The following is a 14,883-nucleotide window of genomic DNA, read 5'->3' on the forward strand; positions in this document are numbered from 1 at the left end:
TTCCTTTTCAATACTTTTTGGCCGAAAATGACAAAACTGCCTCAATGATAAAAATGTGCATATTTTATCACAGTTGGAAGAAATCTGAATTAGGTCATCCCTAGAGACTTTTACCAAATATTACAGCTGGCTGACCAACAGTTATGAAGAAGGTTTTTGACCAAATGTAGGATTTTTGAGCTCATTTGAATATTGTTAACGATATCTTTAATAAAAAAATGTCTGACTATATACAATGTACTTGTGACATAGCTACATACCCAATATCAACTTCATAAGTACTTCAGTTCTTAAGATATTTGAGTACCATACACACATGTACATGTACTGATGCCGCAAGTCGCACAAATACATGTACCCATTCTATAGAAATTTGTAATTTTCAAACTTAGGCAAAGAAATGACTTATTTGTACATATTTATATTATTTTCTTCCTACATTTATCTTACATTTATGAGTATTTTGTATGTATTGCAGTTTGTCTTTGCTTTTATACAGGATACAATTAGTGTGGGAAGGGCATTGACTTATCCTGTTTAAATAAAGAAAACAAATTTAAATTGTTGGAAATGATACTTGATGAACAATTTGAAGAGACAGCACATGCCCGTACATAGGGATACTTTATACTTGGCAAAAAGAATCAGCTGACTAAGAGCTATTATATTTATAGACTAAGAATTATCTGCTGTAACAGATATACCAGTTTGAAACTTCAATTGCTGGACAGGGAAATGCATGGAATTCAATTACAGAGTATCATAGCACACCTAAACACAAATCAGTTGGCTGCCATAAATCATAGTCTTCCATCTGCACTGTGCTGATGGCATACGCTGGGTGGGCATCATTGCATGGTTTCTACACTACCATCTGCCCTGTGCTGATGGTATACGCTGAGTGGGCATCATTGCATGGTTTCTACACTACCATCTGCCCTGTGCTGATGGCATACGCTGGGTGGGCATCATTGCATGGTTTCTACACTACCATCTGCACTGTGCTGATGGCATACGCTGGGTGGGCATCATTGCATGGTTTCTACACTACCATCTGCACTGTCCTGATGGCATACGCTGGGTGGGCATCATTGCATGGTTTCTACACTACCATCTGCACTGTGCTGATGGCATACGCTGGGTGGGCATCATTGCATGGTTTCTACACTACCATCAGCCCTGTGCTGATGGCATACGCTGGGTGGGCATCATTGCATGGTTTCTACACTACCATCTGCCCTGTGCTGATGGCATACGCTGGGTGGGCATCATTGCATGGTTTCTACACTACCATCAGCCCTGTGCTGATGGCATACGCTGGGTGGGCATCATTGCATGGTTTCTACACTACCATCTGCCCTGTGCTGATGGCATACGCTGGGTGGGCATCATTGCACGGTTTCTACACTACCATCTGCCCTGTGGTGATGGCATACGCTGGGTTGGCATCATTGCATGGTTTCTACACTACCATCTACCCTGTGCTGATGGCATACGCTGGGTGGGCATCATTGCACAGTTTCTACACTACCATCTGCCCTGTGCTGATGACATACATTGGGTTGGCATCATTGAATGGTTTCTACAGTGGATACCTACATGTAAAGTTGCAGTGTAAGATAAAGGATGTTTTGACTCTAATATTCAGGAGTGAATGATTGTCTGACATTGTTGGAGCTCATCAAAGACAAACCATTTGCTGTGTTCCTTAGACTCATTCCCAACACTCAATTTGCAAACCTACATTACACATAAATACATACAAATGTATATATCTATAGCATATGTACATGTATTTAGAGATGACTTTCTGCACATGACCATATGCTCAGATAATACATGTATGTTGGAATTACTCACAGATTAGTGATTTGGACTTTTTTCATTTTTTTCTGACAGATGTAAGAAACACAGGAATCATAAGACCACTGGAAAACAAATATCTGGACTCGTCATATTTTCAATATACCACGGTACAAATAAAACAACATATATCCTGGGTGTACCAGAGCCATAATTTCACTGACAAATGATTGACACAAGAACTACATACACGAAAGTCATACTACACTGTTACATATACAGTATACCTAACAGAATGCAGGACACATGTGAAATTCCTTTCTATTTTTTCAGTCGTGATAATTGAACCACCTCTATAATGAGAGAGCAAATAGACTCCAGTGACCAAATGGCATGTGTAGTATTGGCAATGTGTTCCATCTATCCAGAAATACATCATACCTAATTTAGTCATCAATGAAATGTGCCAAGATGGTTGCCAAGTTGGGCTACAGAAAATGTGTCAACATGACCAATGTGACTGTTCAATGACAACAGTGTTTGTATTGGGCTTTGTGATTGGTCAATGTCATGACATGTACCTGAGCACTGAAGTACATGCACATCACATCTAGACATGTGCAGACTACGGGCAATATTCCAAAGGTCATGTACATCACCTCTGGACTGTATGCAGAATAACAAAGTATAATGAGGAATGGTAAAATGCACTTGATGCAGGCATACTTGATAACCAAGTTGCCATGCTTACAAAGTACTGTATAATTCGATAAGATGGACACAAAAGGTTCAATATTGATTGAAGAGGACATCTACAATATTGGACTGAGATTTTCAGGATGTAACATCATCCTCTTTTACCAACTTCCAATGTAATGGCATTGAGTTGAAAGTAAATTTGCCATGAAATGGTATTTCATGGACTTGATCACCAGTATTTAGGTCATAATCTACTTGATCACCAGTACTTAGGTCATAATCTACATGTATCAACTCACCCTGGAAGACAATACTGAGATATTTTAAGCCAAGGATAACTTTCAATGGAAGACAACAAAGTATCAACTAGGGTGAACTTTTGACTCATTGACCTTAAAGTAGGTGTGTGTGTGTGTGTGTGTGTGTGTGATTGAGAGTGTAATGCCTGGTATATCTGTGAATGGTACCTTTGGAATATGACAGAGTGTCCTTACAATACAGGTATATTTATTACACATCCTCTTTGTCTGTTTAGGATTTAACCTGGTACTACCAGGTTAAATTCTAAACAGGCAATATTACGTATTCTTATTAGATTGGTATCTGCAAGGACAAATTTCACTCTTCATTTTACATGAAATTATGAACAAATTATCAAATACCTTTACAGCTGTCTAAAATTATCATGGAGAAAGATTCAGCTACATGTGTATGTCAAAATTCAATCATTCCTCATCCTTTCTTTCACATTTGTTTTTTTTTCTATCCTGCATTGCCTTGCAACTTGCCTAAAAGATACAGACACAGTCAGTGATTTATCGCTGACGACCACTTCATTAGAAATCCCGGCGACCAAATGGAATGCGAAGATCATCAATCAGTTGATATGGCTGCCAATCTTGGCAAATTAAGTCCCCATTGTCGGATGGAAAATCAGCTAATAACTCACGGATGTCGTCTCAACTGCGCTAAGCAAAGCTCTCACAGGAGACATCTGACACTGAGTGAACAAGACATGCGTGTGCATCTATCCAAAATGATTTTATGATGAGGCAAAAAATTTTCTGTTAAATTACTGACAGCATGTGGTAAATTCACTCGGGTCATTAGAAATTTCACAAAATAAATCATGAAGAGGAGTACAGCTGTCCAAATTTTCTAATTCTCATCAAATTCAACATTTTAAATAAATGTTTCCCACCCAAGTCTTTCACCATTTGGACAAATGCCAGCGTGGTCATTCTAATATCTATGTTGAATGCATGCAGTGATTTTAGGTTGCTTATTAAAAAAATACTGTTCATGAAGCTGTGGTTATTTGCTTATCATGTTACAACATCCTGGATGAAAATGATATGTACTAGGCAAGTTTCACAGGCATTTACTATTTAAATACACTTAGGAATGAAATATCATTGACCATGATATGAATGTACAATGATGTAGTCAATTTCTGCCTATGGCAAATGTATTAAGTCTAAGATTGAGTGATGACAAGTCCTTAGGCGGGGAAAAAATTGACTTTTGAATTTGATACAATAGGCCATGTGCCATCGAACTTTCCTGCTACCGGCTAACTATTAAGTGTTGATCTCTGTGAGGATCAAGTAATTATGAATTTTTTTCTTGCTGCAATCAATGTATTATGATAAACAATTGTGATCTGTTCCTCAGTTTTGTTGCAGAGCATTTTTTTTTGCCACATTAAAAACCTACTGTCCACTTTCTATGTCGATTTGGAGAAAGAGTCATGTTGTCTAATTGATTGAGACAATTTATTATTCTGTGGATCATTATGTGACACCGAGTGACTATCCAACTCAAGTCAAGAGACCTCTCCTACTCAAGTCAAGAGGGATTGATTGAGACACAGTAGTTTGATCCTAAGGTGAAATGCCACTCTTTTGCCTTGGTCACATCACTTCAAAATACTTTCCGATTTGTTTCCTGACCACTTTTCTTCATCAACATTCCCTGACGATATGCAAAGCATAAAAAAATTTAAAATAAGGAAATTTATCCCGAGCGCACTGGCTGTTACATCTACTAATATAAAGGGTGATATGGGTTTTTTAAATGACTCATCTAAAATCATTTTACCCAGCTTTTGATAACACTGATGTGTAATTTTAACATTCTGATTCTCCTGTGCTCCCGGAAACAAACTGATAAATGATACCAGCATGCACGTACACCCAATATACTATCATTGTTTGTACATGTACGGATATTTATGCCATTCGGAATGAGCAGCGGGATCTCTTCCGTGTGTGAAAATACATTTTTGATGAAGCATGATACCATTTCTAATAGATTAATATCACGTTTGAAAAGCCCATTATAGCAAAAGAAGTCTATCTTTACAACACCCACAGATGTGTACAATGTATGATGGGAATTGTTAGCTCTGCTGGATATGAACAAACTGAAGCGCCCTGAGCTACATGTAGACATATCCCTGGTTGCAGCACCTGCCACAAAGACAATCACCACACTGTCATTGAATGAATACAGTACACACTTCAACAAAGTGAAAACATTCTTCTATCATTGCTGTAATTCCATTTACCTGATTGCTTTCCCAGTCAGCTAATAAGATTTGCAGGAAAACTTGAATTCAAACTACAAATGTTCATTTTACTAAATTTGTATGAGAAATTTGGATGGCTTAAACTTGAACCTGACCCATGAGCATGTACAAACATATTGTAGAACGGCAAGAATGAAATATTTACACACGTTCATACGACATTATGACGTTATTACGAAAACCCTGCAAAGGATGCACAAGGAGATTGGCACAACGTACATGTATCGCCGAATGCAAAGGGGGATCAATGCGCAATGCCTTTGGCCAAGTACAATGTCAACAATTTTTCTATAGATTTATAGCATGGCACGCTATCTTGTAAGCGCTTCTGGATAGCCTGTGCAACTGCACGTACAGAGTGTGGAATATTATTCTTGCAGTTGTCCAATGGCCCTTTGAAACCATTCAACAGTCAATACACAGAGGTAGCTGTGGAATCCACTGAATGGGGAGGCACCTAGAAATGGCAAATGTTACGGAAAAGGCGTTCTGCACAATTATTTGTAGTGCATGCAAAATTCTATTGTTCTAGATGGTCAATGTATGATAAAGCAGACATGATATACTCTGGTTTTGATGAGTTTCACCTCCAAGCACTTGCAGATACACCATGCAAATACCGGTATAACAATTTGAAATGTTCAATACATTGGATTGACTGTTCCATAAATGACATCTGTTCAATTTTTGCTGGCGAAATTCAAAAGCCATGAGAGCACTGCATGATTAATGATAAACGTTTTGATATGTACATTACAAATATCGTAAACCTGAAAGGCACCAAACTGGAGCAGAGTCTTTCCACATATCTGATCTTTCTATAACTAAGTGTATGGTCACTATGTCATCACCTCATTCTGATTAAAAACCTTTGAGCGCTAAGATCAATTTTTGTCACCTTCATAAAATGTACCCTGGACAATTTTTTGCCAAAATTTTGATAAAAAACTGTAGCAAATGAAATGTGATGTCCATTTGGTCCAAAATTATCAAAAAACTTACAGAAATTCATAAAAATTGGTAAACTGTTGCGCTAAAATTTTGATGGGCAAAATTATAGAACTCAAAGGGTTAAAACATCATTCCAACTTTTCAGTATTTTCTAACTTTTCAAACATGTCGTTCTCTGTCAATTTTCGGATCATTTCACGATATCAGCGACAGATCTCAACACTCAACAGTATCCATTATCTCTATATTTAGTTTACAGTCGTGCTTGCTGAACATGAGTCAACAGCCATCCTTCTTTAGGTAACGTTCCGACAGGGAAATAGAGTATACGGATCAGGTAACAAAACATTTCCATAAATGTTTATCAAGCAACCCTGCAACCCGATACCACATGACACGCTTTTCCATGAATAAAATATTTTGATGAAGCTTTTGCACATATGCTGCGGCCATTACAGACTATTTACAGGAAACATGAGCCAAAAACTGACATATGTATATAATTACACAGGCACATCATACGTCAAAGTAATAGTGTGTGAAAATAATAACAAGAATTGTTTTAAGGGATTTACAATTATTTGTAGTAACCGTGACGATAACATACTTTGACAACTGCTCCAAAAGTCTTTGCATATGTTGCCGTCTACTTGTTCATAACTTTCAAGCATGATGTAGGTAAACACTTTATGATTACAAACAGCAATGTATGGCTAAATACTCCCTTACTTTCAATATTATGAAGCAGGGTATTTTAATTTAAGTGTGCTGGAAAACACTTTGGAGGAAGTAATCTGTTCACACAAGTATCAACAAATAAAAGAAAATATTTTCAGAAAATAGAAGTGTACGATGAATTATTGATGTAAATTCACATGCAAATATACAATTGCGTTGAGGAAAGCAATGATATTTAGATATGCAACTTCACAATACTTTTAAGAGATTAATGCTGGGATTTATCAAAGCCTGCTAATGTGTTTCACTCTTTGTTTCGTTTCTTAGGTGACAGCCAAGATTTACGAGTCTTACCATACTGTCTAAGGAAAACACTGGACAATGTAAAAGCAAGTTTCAAAAGTTGTTTTTGGAGGCCGATCTCGGAGATAATGGCTACATTAACAGAAGTCTGAAGGGACTCTAAAGGATGATGCAGGCAGAGACACCATATTGATGATACAAAATAATAACGGGCTTCCAGTACAGTATGTAGGTGTATGGGATTATTAATGTGTATGCTATGCAAATGAGCATTGCTGGAAGGATATCTGGGAAAGGGAGTGTTTGTCTCGCTTGATCTATCACAAAGGGGTATTTTTATCACTTTCATAATTTCGGTATTTTCATAATATCATGACTTATGGTTATGTGAATCTCAAAAAATGCTACAGAACCCATGAACTGTGTGGCTATCCATCTTATTGAACACTTTGAGTTTGTGATTTTTCCATGAAACACAAAAAAGGAAGTTTTAGCATTTGATTGGCACATTTACGACTGTTTATTTGTTTGAGTTTCAAAAATTATAACTTCTGGTAACTCCTACACCATTTACAATTATTATGAAGCATGCAGCCCTGTGTTTAGATGACCAAAGATCTTACCTTTGTGGCTCTGAGTATAGTGAGAACATCTCCTTTCTTGAACGGTAAATCATCAGGCGTAGAGGCTTTGAATTCAAATTTGGCTATGCACTCTGTTCCTTCGTCCCACGTATCGTCCATTGAGTTGCTCTGCAACAAAACAAAACAAAATCAGTGGCTTTGTATACACAGACGGAGGTAAAAAAATTGCAAAATTGTAATTTTGTCGTTTCATTTCCCTGTCTTAAAATTCCTGTCTCTTTCCCTGTCTCAAAATTCCTCTTCTCTTTTTCCGTGAAAGAGAAAATCCATTGTAATGGGATTAGGTCACAGTTGTGGTCACTAATCCCGGGGGAAAAAAACTGGTTTACCCAGACACAAGCCCTATACATTGTGCACTGCATGAAAAAGGCAACATTGCAGGGAAACTCGTGAACTCAATATGAGGAAAATATTGTAATATGGTATACACTTCCTTCTGTTAATGCAACACATGAAATATAAATAGAATATCCAATGGTAAGGGTTGATTGCCAGCCTGCATTATGAACTTTCTGTTGATCTGCCAGCAATTTCCTCCCTCGATTTTGTTATCACTACAAACTGTATGTTTTCTCTTTGTATTTTTTAAGAAAAGCCCCATCATGCAAGGACATTTCCTTTTGTTTGTGATTGGAAATCTTTTACTGCCAGAGAGTCTGTTTATTCCACAAAGTACCATAACACTTTCAACCTTACAGAAGGCAGTCAGCAATCGTCTGTCTCAGGTCTAATTGTTTAAACAACTGTGTAGCTCTCCGTCTGGTACAGGCATGTGGAAAACAGCCCTATAACCTTGTATACAGAGAGCAGCTTTGAATAAAAATATTCACATTGGCATTTTTTCCAATGTTTGGCCACTTTCGAGTGTATGTACATGTACCATACTTCTTGACCTTATACTACTGTCATGATTCTCACCCTGAGAAAACAAGTCATTGTTGATGACATAGTCCCCACTGGATCAAATGTTTTTGAGAACTGTTGATGCTCATTTTGATTGTAATAGTTCTTGCTTGAATTTAGTAAGATCATCGAAAAACTACAGAAATTGATGCGCGCATTAAATGATAGCATTATGTTCTTGTACCAAGTTTGAATGGAATCAGTTCACATACATGTAAATACAAGCAATGGCTATTGACATAAAAAAACATCATGCTGCCTGGCATCCATATTTGATCATATCAGGACACAAAATGACATGCAAAGGTTAGGATAAAGTAAATTGTCCTTTACCAACTTTAAATTGTACATCTGCTCAGGCATGTCTGCATAATGGCCAACAATGTGAGAAAACCATACCAAATGGCTGCCTGGTGGCCATATTGGATGGTATTGCAACACTAATTGACATGCATATATGTCACGTAACATTGTCCTTGAACACAGTTTGAAAAAAATTGCCAAGACATGTCTGTGTGATGGTACTGGGCATGAAAAAATCATAGCAAAATGGCTACTTGGTCACCATATTGGATAGTATCATGACAAAAATTGACATGCATATATATGTCATAGTACATTGTCCTTGTACCAAGTTTGACACAAATTGGTTTGGGCTGGTCAGTGTAATGGTTTTGGACATGAAAAAATCATGACAAAATGGCCGCCTGGTGGCCATATTGGATCATATTGTAAAATAAATTGATGTGCACATGAACCTCATAATACATTGTATTTCTGCAAAAGTTGGAACAAAAACCAATCCAGAGCTCTCTAAATAATAGCTGCAGATGAACAAGGATGGATGAAGAGACAGACAGACAGAGTCCAATCCATTAGTCACTAGACTTCATTCTTCATTCGTGGCTACTAACAAGCACTGAAGTAACTCTTACAACTCTATTTCCGAGAAGTGACATTTCAGCATTTAGGATTTCCATCTCAATTTTGAAACAGACTCCTCAGCATACTGAAAATATATTCCTCTAAATTCTATGCAACGTATGTGCCCATTTGCTCCTTTTTCTTCTATTGAACTCTTTACACAAACAAATGCATGTAAGCATTGGCTCACTGATGGAAAACCCTGTCATCAGCCCAAAAAGAAAATAACCATTTTACTCAATTATTTGCGGAGCGATTCTGTCCAAAGTAAATTGCTGAATATCATAATCCTTTTCAATACAGGTTTATGAGAAGCAATTAGAACACCTTGAGATTTTTATGAGGCATCAATCTCTAAACTTCAGTATGTATGAAATGCTTACTCTGTTGTCATGACAACTGAAATAATCATTCTTATCTATTTCAAATCTATGAACAGAAACCAAGTGTAACTTTGACATAGTGAAAGCTGGGTGTGGCAATTTTTGCAGGTGAACTAGTTAACATCAACTTTCGCAGGAGAAAAATATATTAACTTTTACTGCATGGACACTAAAAATTACGATAGAAAAATCATAACCTTGAGTTGTTTTCTTTCCTTCTGAGAGAAGGTCAATTTATCATGAAATTCCATGCTTTTAAAACCAGGGTCAGTTATAAGTGCTCTGTAATGGTCCTTTCCTGGAGTCAAAGGAATGGATTCCTATGACGGAGACGTCGTCCCTCAAACACCGTGAGAGACCATTCACTATTTCTAAACAGCCTGTATGAATAAATGCACTTTTAAGTATCCATACAAAGACATGTAGAACACATTTATTGAGGTCAATATTTACCAAACAAATCCATTAAGTAAAGTACATACATAACTTTATACCATAAATTTGTAGCTTTCATAACACAAGACATTTTGCTCAACATTTCTATGAGTGCAGTACCTTGTCAAAACCACATGACAGTGAATGAAATACTGCAGTGTATAAGCAGTCATCAACACATGACAATTGCTGTTCTCTTGAGCTACTTTAATTGTCACAAACTACAGTCCTTCAAGCTTTGAAAGGCTCGCTGTTACTTATATTATTTCATGCCATTTTTGTTCAAACATTTTTGCATGACATGCATTAAGTGGCCAAACCCATTTACTGTGAATTTACAAGGGTGATGAAAAGAGGAAACATGCACACTGATTTCAGAATTCATGCTATCTTACAGTTGATGATTAACTGTAAACAGCGTAAAGGCCATCAAGGATGCCAGATATGCCTGGCCATGACTGAGTAAAGACTGAGCAAACAAACATTGCAGGTACTTGAAAAGTTATGAAACCATATATTTTTTGTGTTAACTGCATGGCGGATGGAGGACACTCCCCTGCCATGATTTGAGCATTAACCTGATTTCTACTTCTAATATGACCATGATACCATCCGTCCCTGAAATAGATCTTCAAAGTCATGCCTTCATTTTTATATGTAAAATGTATATACAGCTGTATATAATTATACTAGATACATGTATGCAATTTTGGTTAAAACAGACCGCTGACATCAGACATAAAGTATGCTGTTAGTACACATACAAAGGACCTGTTATTGTCAAAACATGGGTCAAAGGTCAACGAAACTACCTCACCAACTCAACGCATGTTTTAATCCTACATAATCCTCATTGGCATCTTGTCAGATAGTAATATGTGACGTAATGTTATGATAGTACCATGAAGAAATTTAACTGACCATCTACAAAAAATATCTGAATGGACACGTATTTGATTTTGAATTTATCACGAGCACTTTTGAATAGAAATGAGCCGTAACAATCTAGTTATTCTGAATATAAAACATTTTTTCAGGATGGAAATGATTGCACATTAAAACCAACAGGGAACCGAGCCACTCATTCACATTGCCTTTCTTTCTATTCTACAATGGATCTTCTTTTTCTAGGGTCTTTGATTCTAGTAATTGGATAGTATCATTATTAATGTTCAATCACTAGTTTTTATTTTATATGTTTCAAGTTCATAAATTACATGATAGTGTCCATGTAATGATACCTCCATTACTTCAAATTGTCAACAACGACCAGAACACATTCAATGTTGTTGGCCACCAGGACAGCACAGGTACTTTTCGCAACACCCTTTTTTGTTATTTAAATACTATTATCCTCTTTTGAATATGTTGAACTTCTCTATTGTTTGTGTCCGTGACGCGTTCACAAAAGGAGAAATTGAAGCTCAAAATGACAACAAAGCAACTACAGACATGCAGAACACTGATGGGCATCCAAGAAATCATGACACATCAAATTTAATGGAAGACGTAAAAGGAAAATTGATGGGAAAGTTTGTGAAACTTGGAAGAATGTCAAACCATAGACCCTTCAAGGGTCTATGGTCAAACAGAATAAGGAACTCCCTTAGATGAAAAAGGATTGCTTTGTCTGCAGTATTTTATATTTGTCATTTACATACTTTTGTCTCTACTCAATTCACACACACACAATAATGAAGGGCTCCATGGTGTATGTACGTACGTGGAGAAATGAATAGGCTGATGATTTGTGTTCACTGATGAATTAAAATACATCACACATCATCCATAAAGCCTTGGTGTCACTGAAGCCATAAAGATGTAACTATTTACACATAAGAATTCCAAGATGGCGTAAATCAATTCATCTGGCCACAAAATGATTTTTTTTCACCTCCCCCCACACTCTGACCCCACACCTGGTTGCCTAGCAACCAAAATTTTGGTCAAAGTTTAACAGCCCCGATTGCATTTCTGAGTCAAATCACAAGTATCATCTCATTTGATCAGTTGACATATTGTTGAGAGGTAAATAGGGTTAGGTATATCTTAAGATAAGTATGCAATTACATTATTGGAATCAATTACAACTGTCATTCTTCTCTTTGGGGTTATTGTGGGTGTAAAGTGCTTACTCTATATATATGTATGATATTCTCAACTGGGATATAAAAATTTTCATTTTCATTTTCATCAGGAAAATGTTTGCAACTTCTGTATGAAAACAACAATTTTATGTTTGTCACTTTAATGATAGAAATACTGGGTGAGGAGAGGTTTTGTGTTTCCTTGACAACTAATAAATATCATTAGAAACAAGTCCAAAGGCTATCGAAAACATTACACAAGTGTCACTACAGCTCACACATGACACACTAAGTTGTTTTGATAAATGTGTTTTCAGTGTTGAATGCTTTCTGGGGGACTGGGAAATCCCCTCCTTCCCCGATATCAAAGAAAGAAATTAAACACTCATACTTCACAGACTGTGATATGTGTTGATAGGTCAATGATGAAAGACTTACTTTTGACATCTTTCATGAAGACGTGTCGTAGCCTGGTATGAGAATTCTTTGAATACCACAATCTACCTTGCTGGAGAGACTAGTTTCCTGAAATGACACAATCGGTGTGATCACTGCTCAGATAATGAATGAGAGGAGATGTAAGTGATATGTGACTGATATGCTATTGGACGATTAATCATGTCGTGAAAATCATTTTGCAGTGTTCATTCATGTACACCACAGACATAGATAACATGACCTGTGAATGGGCTACGAACCCATCATATCAAAGCCATATTCATACTATCAGTACTATCAGTATCCTGAAATTGTACGGGAAACACCATGAAGTTTGATTTGAATTCACATGTACATGACTCATAAAATGATGTAATTTCCACTTAAAAGTGATTTTATGAGGAAACTGCACACAGCACGTATTTTGCGAGGCTTTAACCCATCGTTTGTATAATGTGTCGCTTGTAAAGATCTGTTTATCGCTGCTACTATTGCATTGATGAGGAATCGAAATTGTACTTCCACACCCACACGCTGGTGTACGCAATGAAATACACCAACTATGGGTAATAGCGCTGTTCACGGTTACAGGTTTGTTTCTAAATATAGCTGTACGCGCGCGACATCGCACACGCAGCTTGAAATGCGGACAAATTTTATCAATGTTGCATACATGGCCGTTTTTGCAGCTAATACTCAGAGTCGTGAATATGTTTTTTAGTATTCATTGTTACACTAGCAGTCACCCACTGAGATGTATTTTCGTCGTTCTTGCATGCGTAATTTTCAAAAGCGTTATCTGAAAATGCGGACAAATATTTATTTTTGCATATTAATCAGAGAACAGTGACGTAAACTGTGAACGGCCCTATTGCTGACCGACCTTTACAACACAGATTTGTCCGTCAGAAATGTGACGATTTTCAGAGGACTTTGACTGAACGCGGAAATTCGCGGAGTCGAGTCGTGACTGCCGCCACGGCAGTGGACCGGCCGGACTACCTCCGAGCATCTGTTCAGGCAAAGTAGTAGAGTAACCTCCCCTTGTACCTGCACATACACTAAAATACCCGGAAGTAATGTATCAACCCAAAACGCATCGATAAACTTCCTCTTTTAAAAGGTAAATGCTGTAACACTAACATAAAGATGAAATAAACTGAACGGAAATACTACTGCACGTTTATAAAGATCAGGCCTGCTTCGTCTTAAATATCCCTGATGAACTGAAAGTGCGAGCCGAGGTAAATTACGACCGGAAGTTTCCATCTACAGTCACAAGCTGGGGGAATCCTTCTAGACTCACTCAAGAAAGTAGGCACGTCGCGCAGTTGTCGCGCGACGGAGAGGCAGACGGGCTCTAGAATAGCGGTACAGGAATAAAAAATTAACAGCTGTAGTTCATTAACATCTTCAAGAAATGGAGAATTCATTGCGCTCACCAACACATTGAAACACACCTGCAAAATCCGTGAGGTCGAGTTCCAACAACAAGGAAGTGTACGTAAATAAATCGTTAAAAACTGCTTCCGAAGTTCATATATTTACCAAAATCTCTCTCTTGACATAGCAGATTTGACCAGAGATATGAACTCGTACTTTTCCGAAACCGAAGTTGAAAGTCGTCCAAAAATCACTGCAGAACGGGCATGTGGTATAGATTTCAGTCGGGTGTAGCTGTCGCCGCGTTGAGCTGTGAACGTTCACTGCCGATCGGCCATCTTACTTAGTTTATGTTGTGCAGGGATGGTCGCAATTGCAGAGATTGAGACCCCTCTAAGGGATAATGAGAACTGACAACGTACAACAGCACGCGTGATAGTGGAGGAAATACAGTAGCAGGCGCACGACCCAACTAACTTAAACTTGTTTATTTTGCGAGGACAACATGTACAACCATGGGGGGGGGGGGGGGGGGGTTACAAGAAAGACCATAATAATTCATGAATCAGTAACGCTGTTCTTGTAAAATGTTCCTTTGTAGGTTGGGCAGGCAATTTGACATATTGAGCAGAGGAATTTTCATTCTTTTTTGAAGCTGACAT

At 37.5% G+C, this 14,883-nt stretch overlaps 1 protein-coding gene across 3 annotated transcripts in view; it reads right to left on the reverse strand.

Annotated features, from left to right (window-relative positions):
• Positions 1 to 14,582, reverse strand: part of LOC139121644 (tyrosine-protein kinase CSK-like) — a 33,645-nt gene extending 19,063 nt beyond the window's left edge. The window contains exons 1-3 of one of the 3 annotated variants that reach the window (XM_070686717.1): positions 14,387 to 14,582; positions 12,839 to 12,925; positions 7,648 to 7,776 (exon numbers count right to left, since the gene is read on the reverse strand). In XM_070686717.1, the coding sequence (XP_070542818.1) occupies positions 7,648 to 7,776; positions 12,839 to 12,847 (138 nt within the window). In that variant the 5' untranslated portion in view covers positions 12,848 to 12,925; positions 14,387 to 14,582. Of the gene's footprint in view, positions 1 to 7,647; positions 7,777 to 12,838; positions 12,926 to 14,280 lie in introns of all 3 variants that reach the window. The other 2 variants (XM_070686718.1, XM_070686719.1) reach the window with 2 other exon arrangements.
• Between the last annotated feature and the right edge of the window lie 301 nt (positions 14,583 to 14,883).

This window comes from Ptychodera flava, chromosome 21 (assembly GCF_041260155.1).
Source record: "Ptychodera flava strain L36383 chromosome 21, AS_Pfla_20210202, whole genome shotgun sequence".
Classification (NCBI taxonomy): Eukaryota; Metazoa; Hemichordata; class Enteropneusta; family Ptychoderidae; genus Ptychodera; species Ptychodera flava.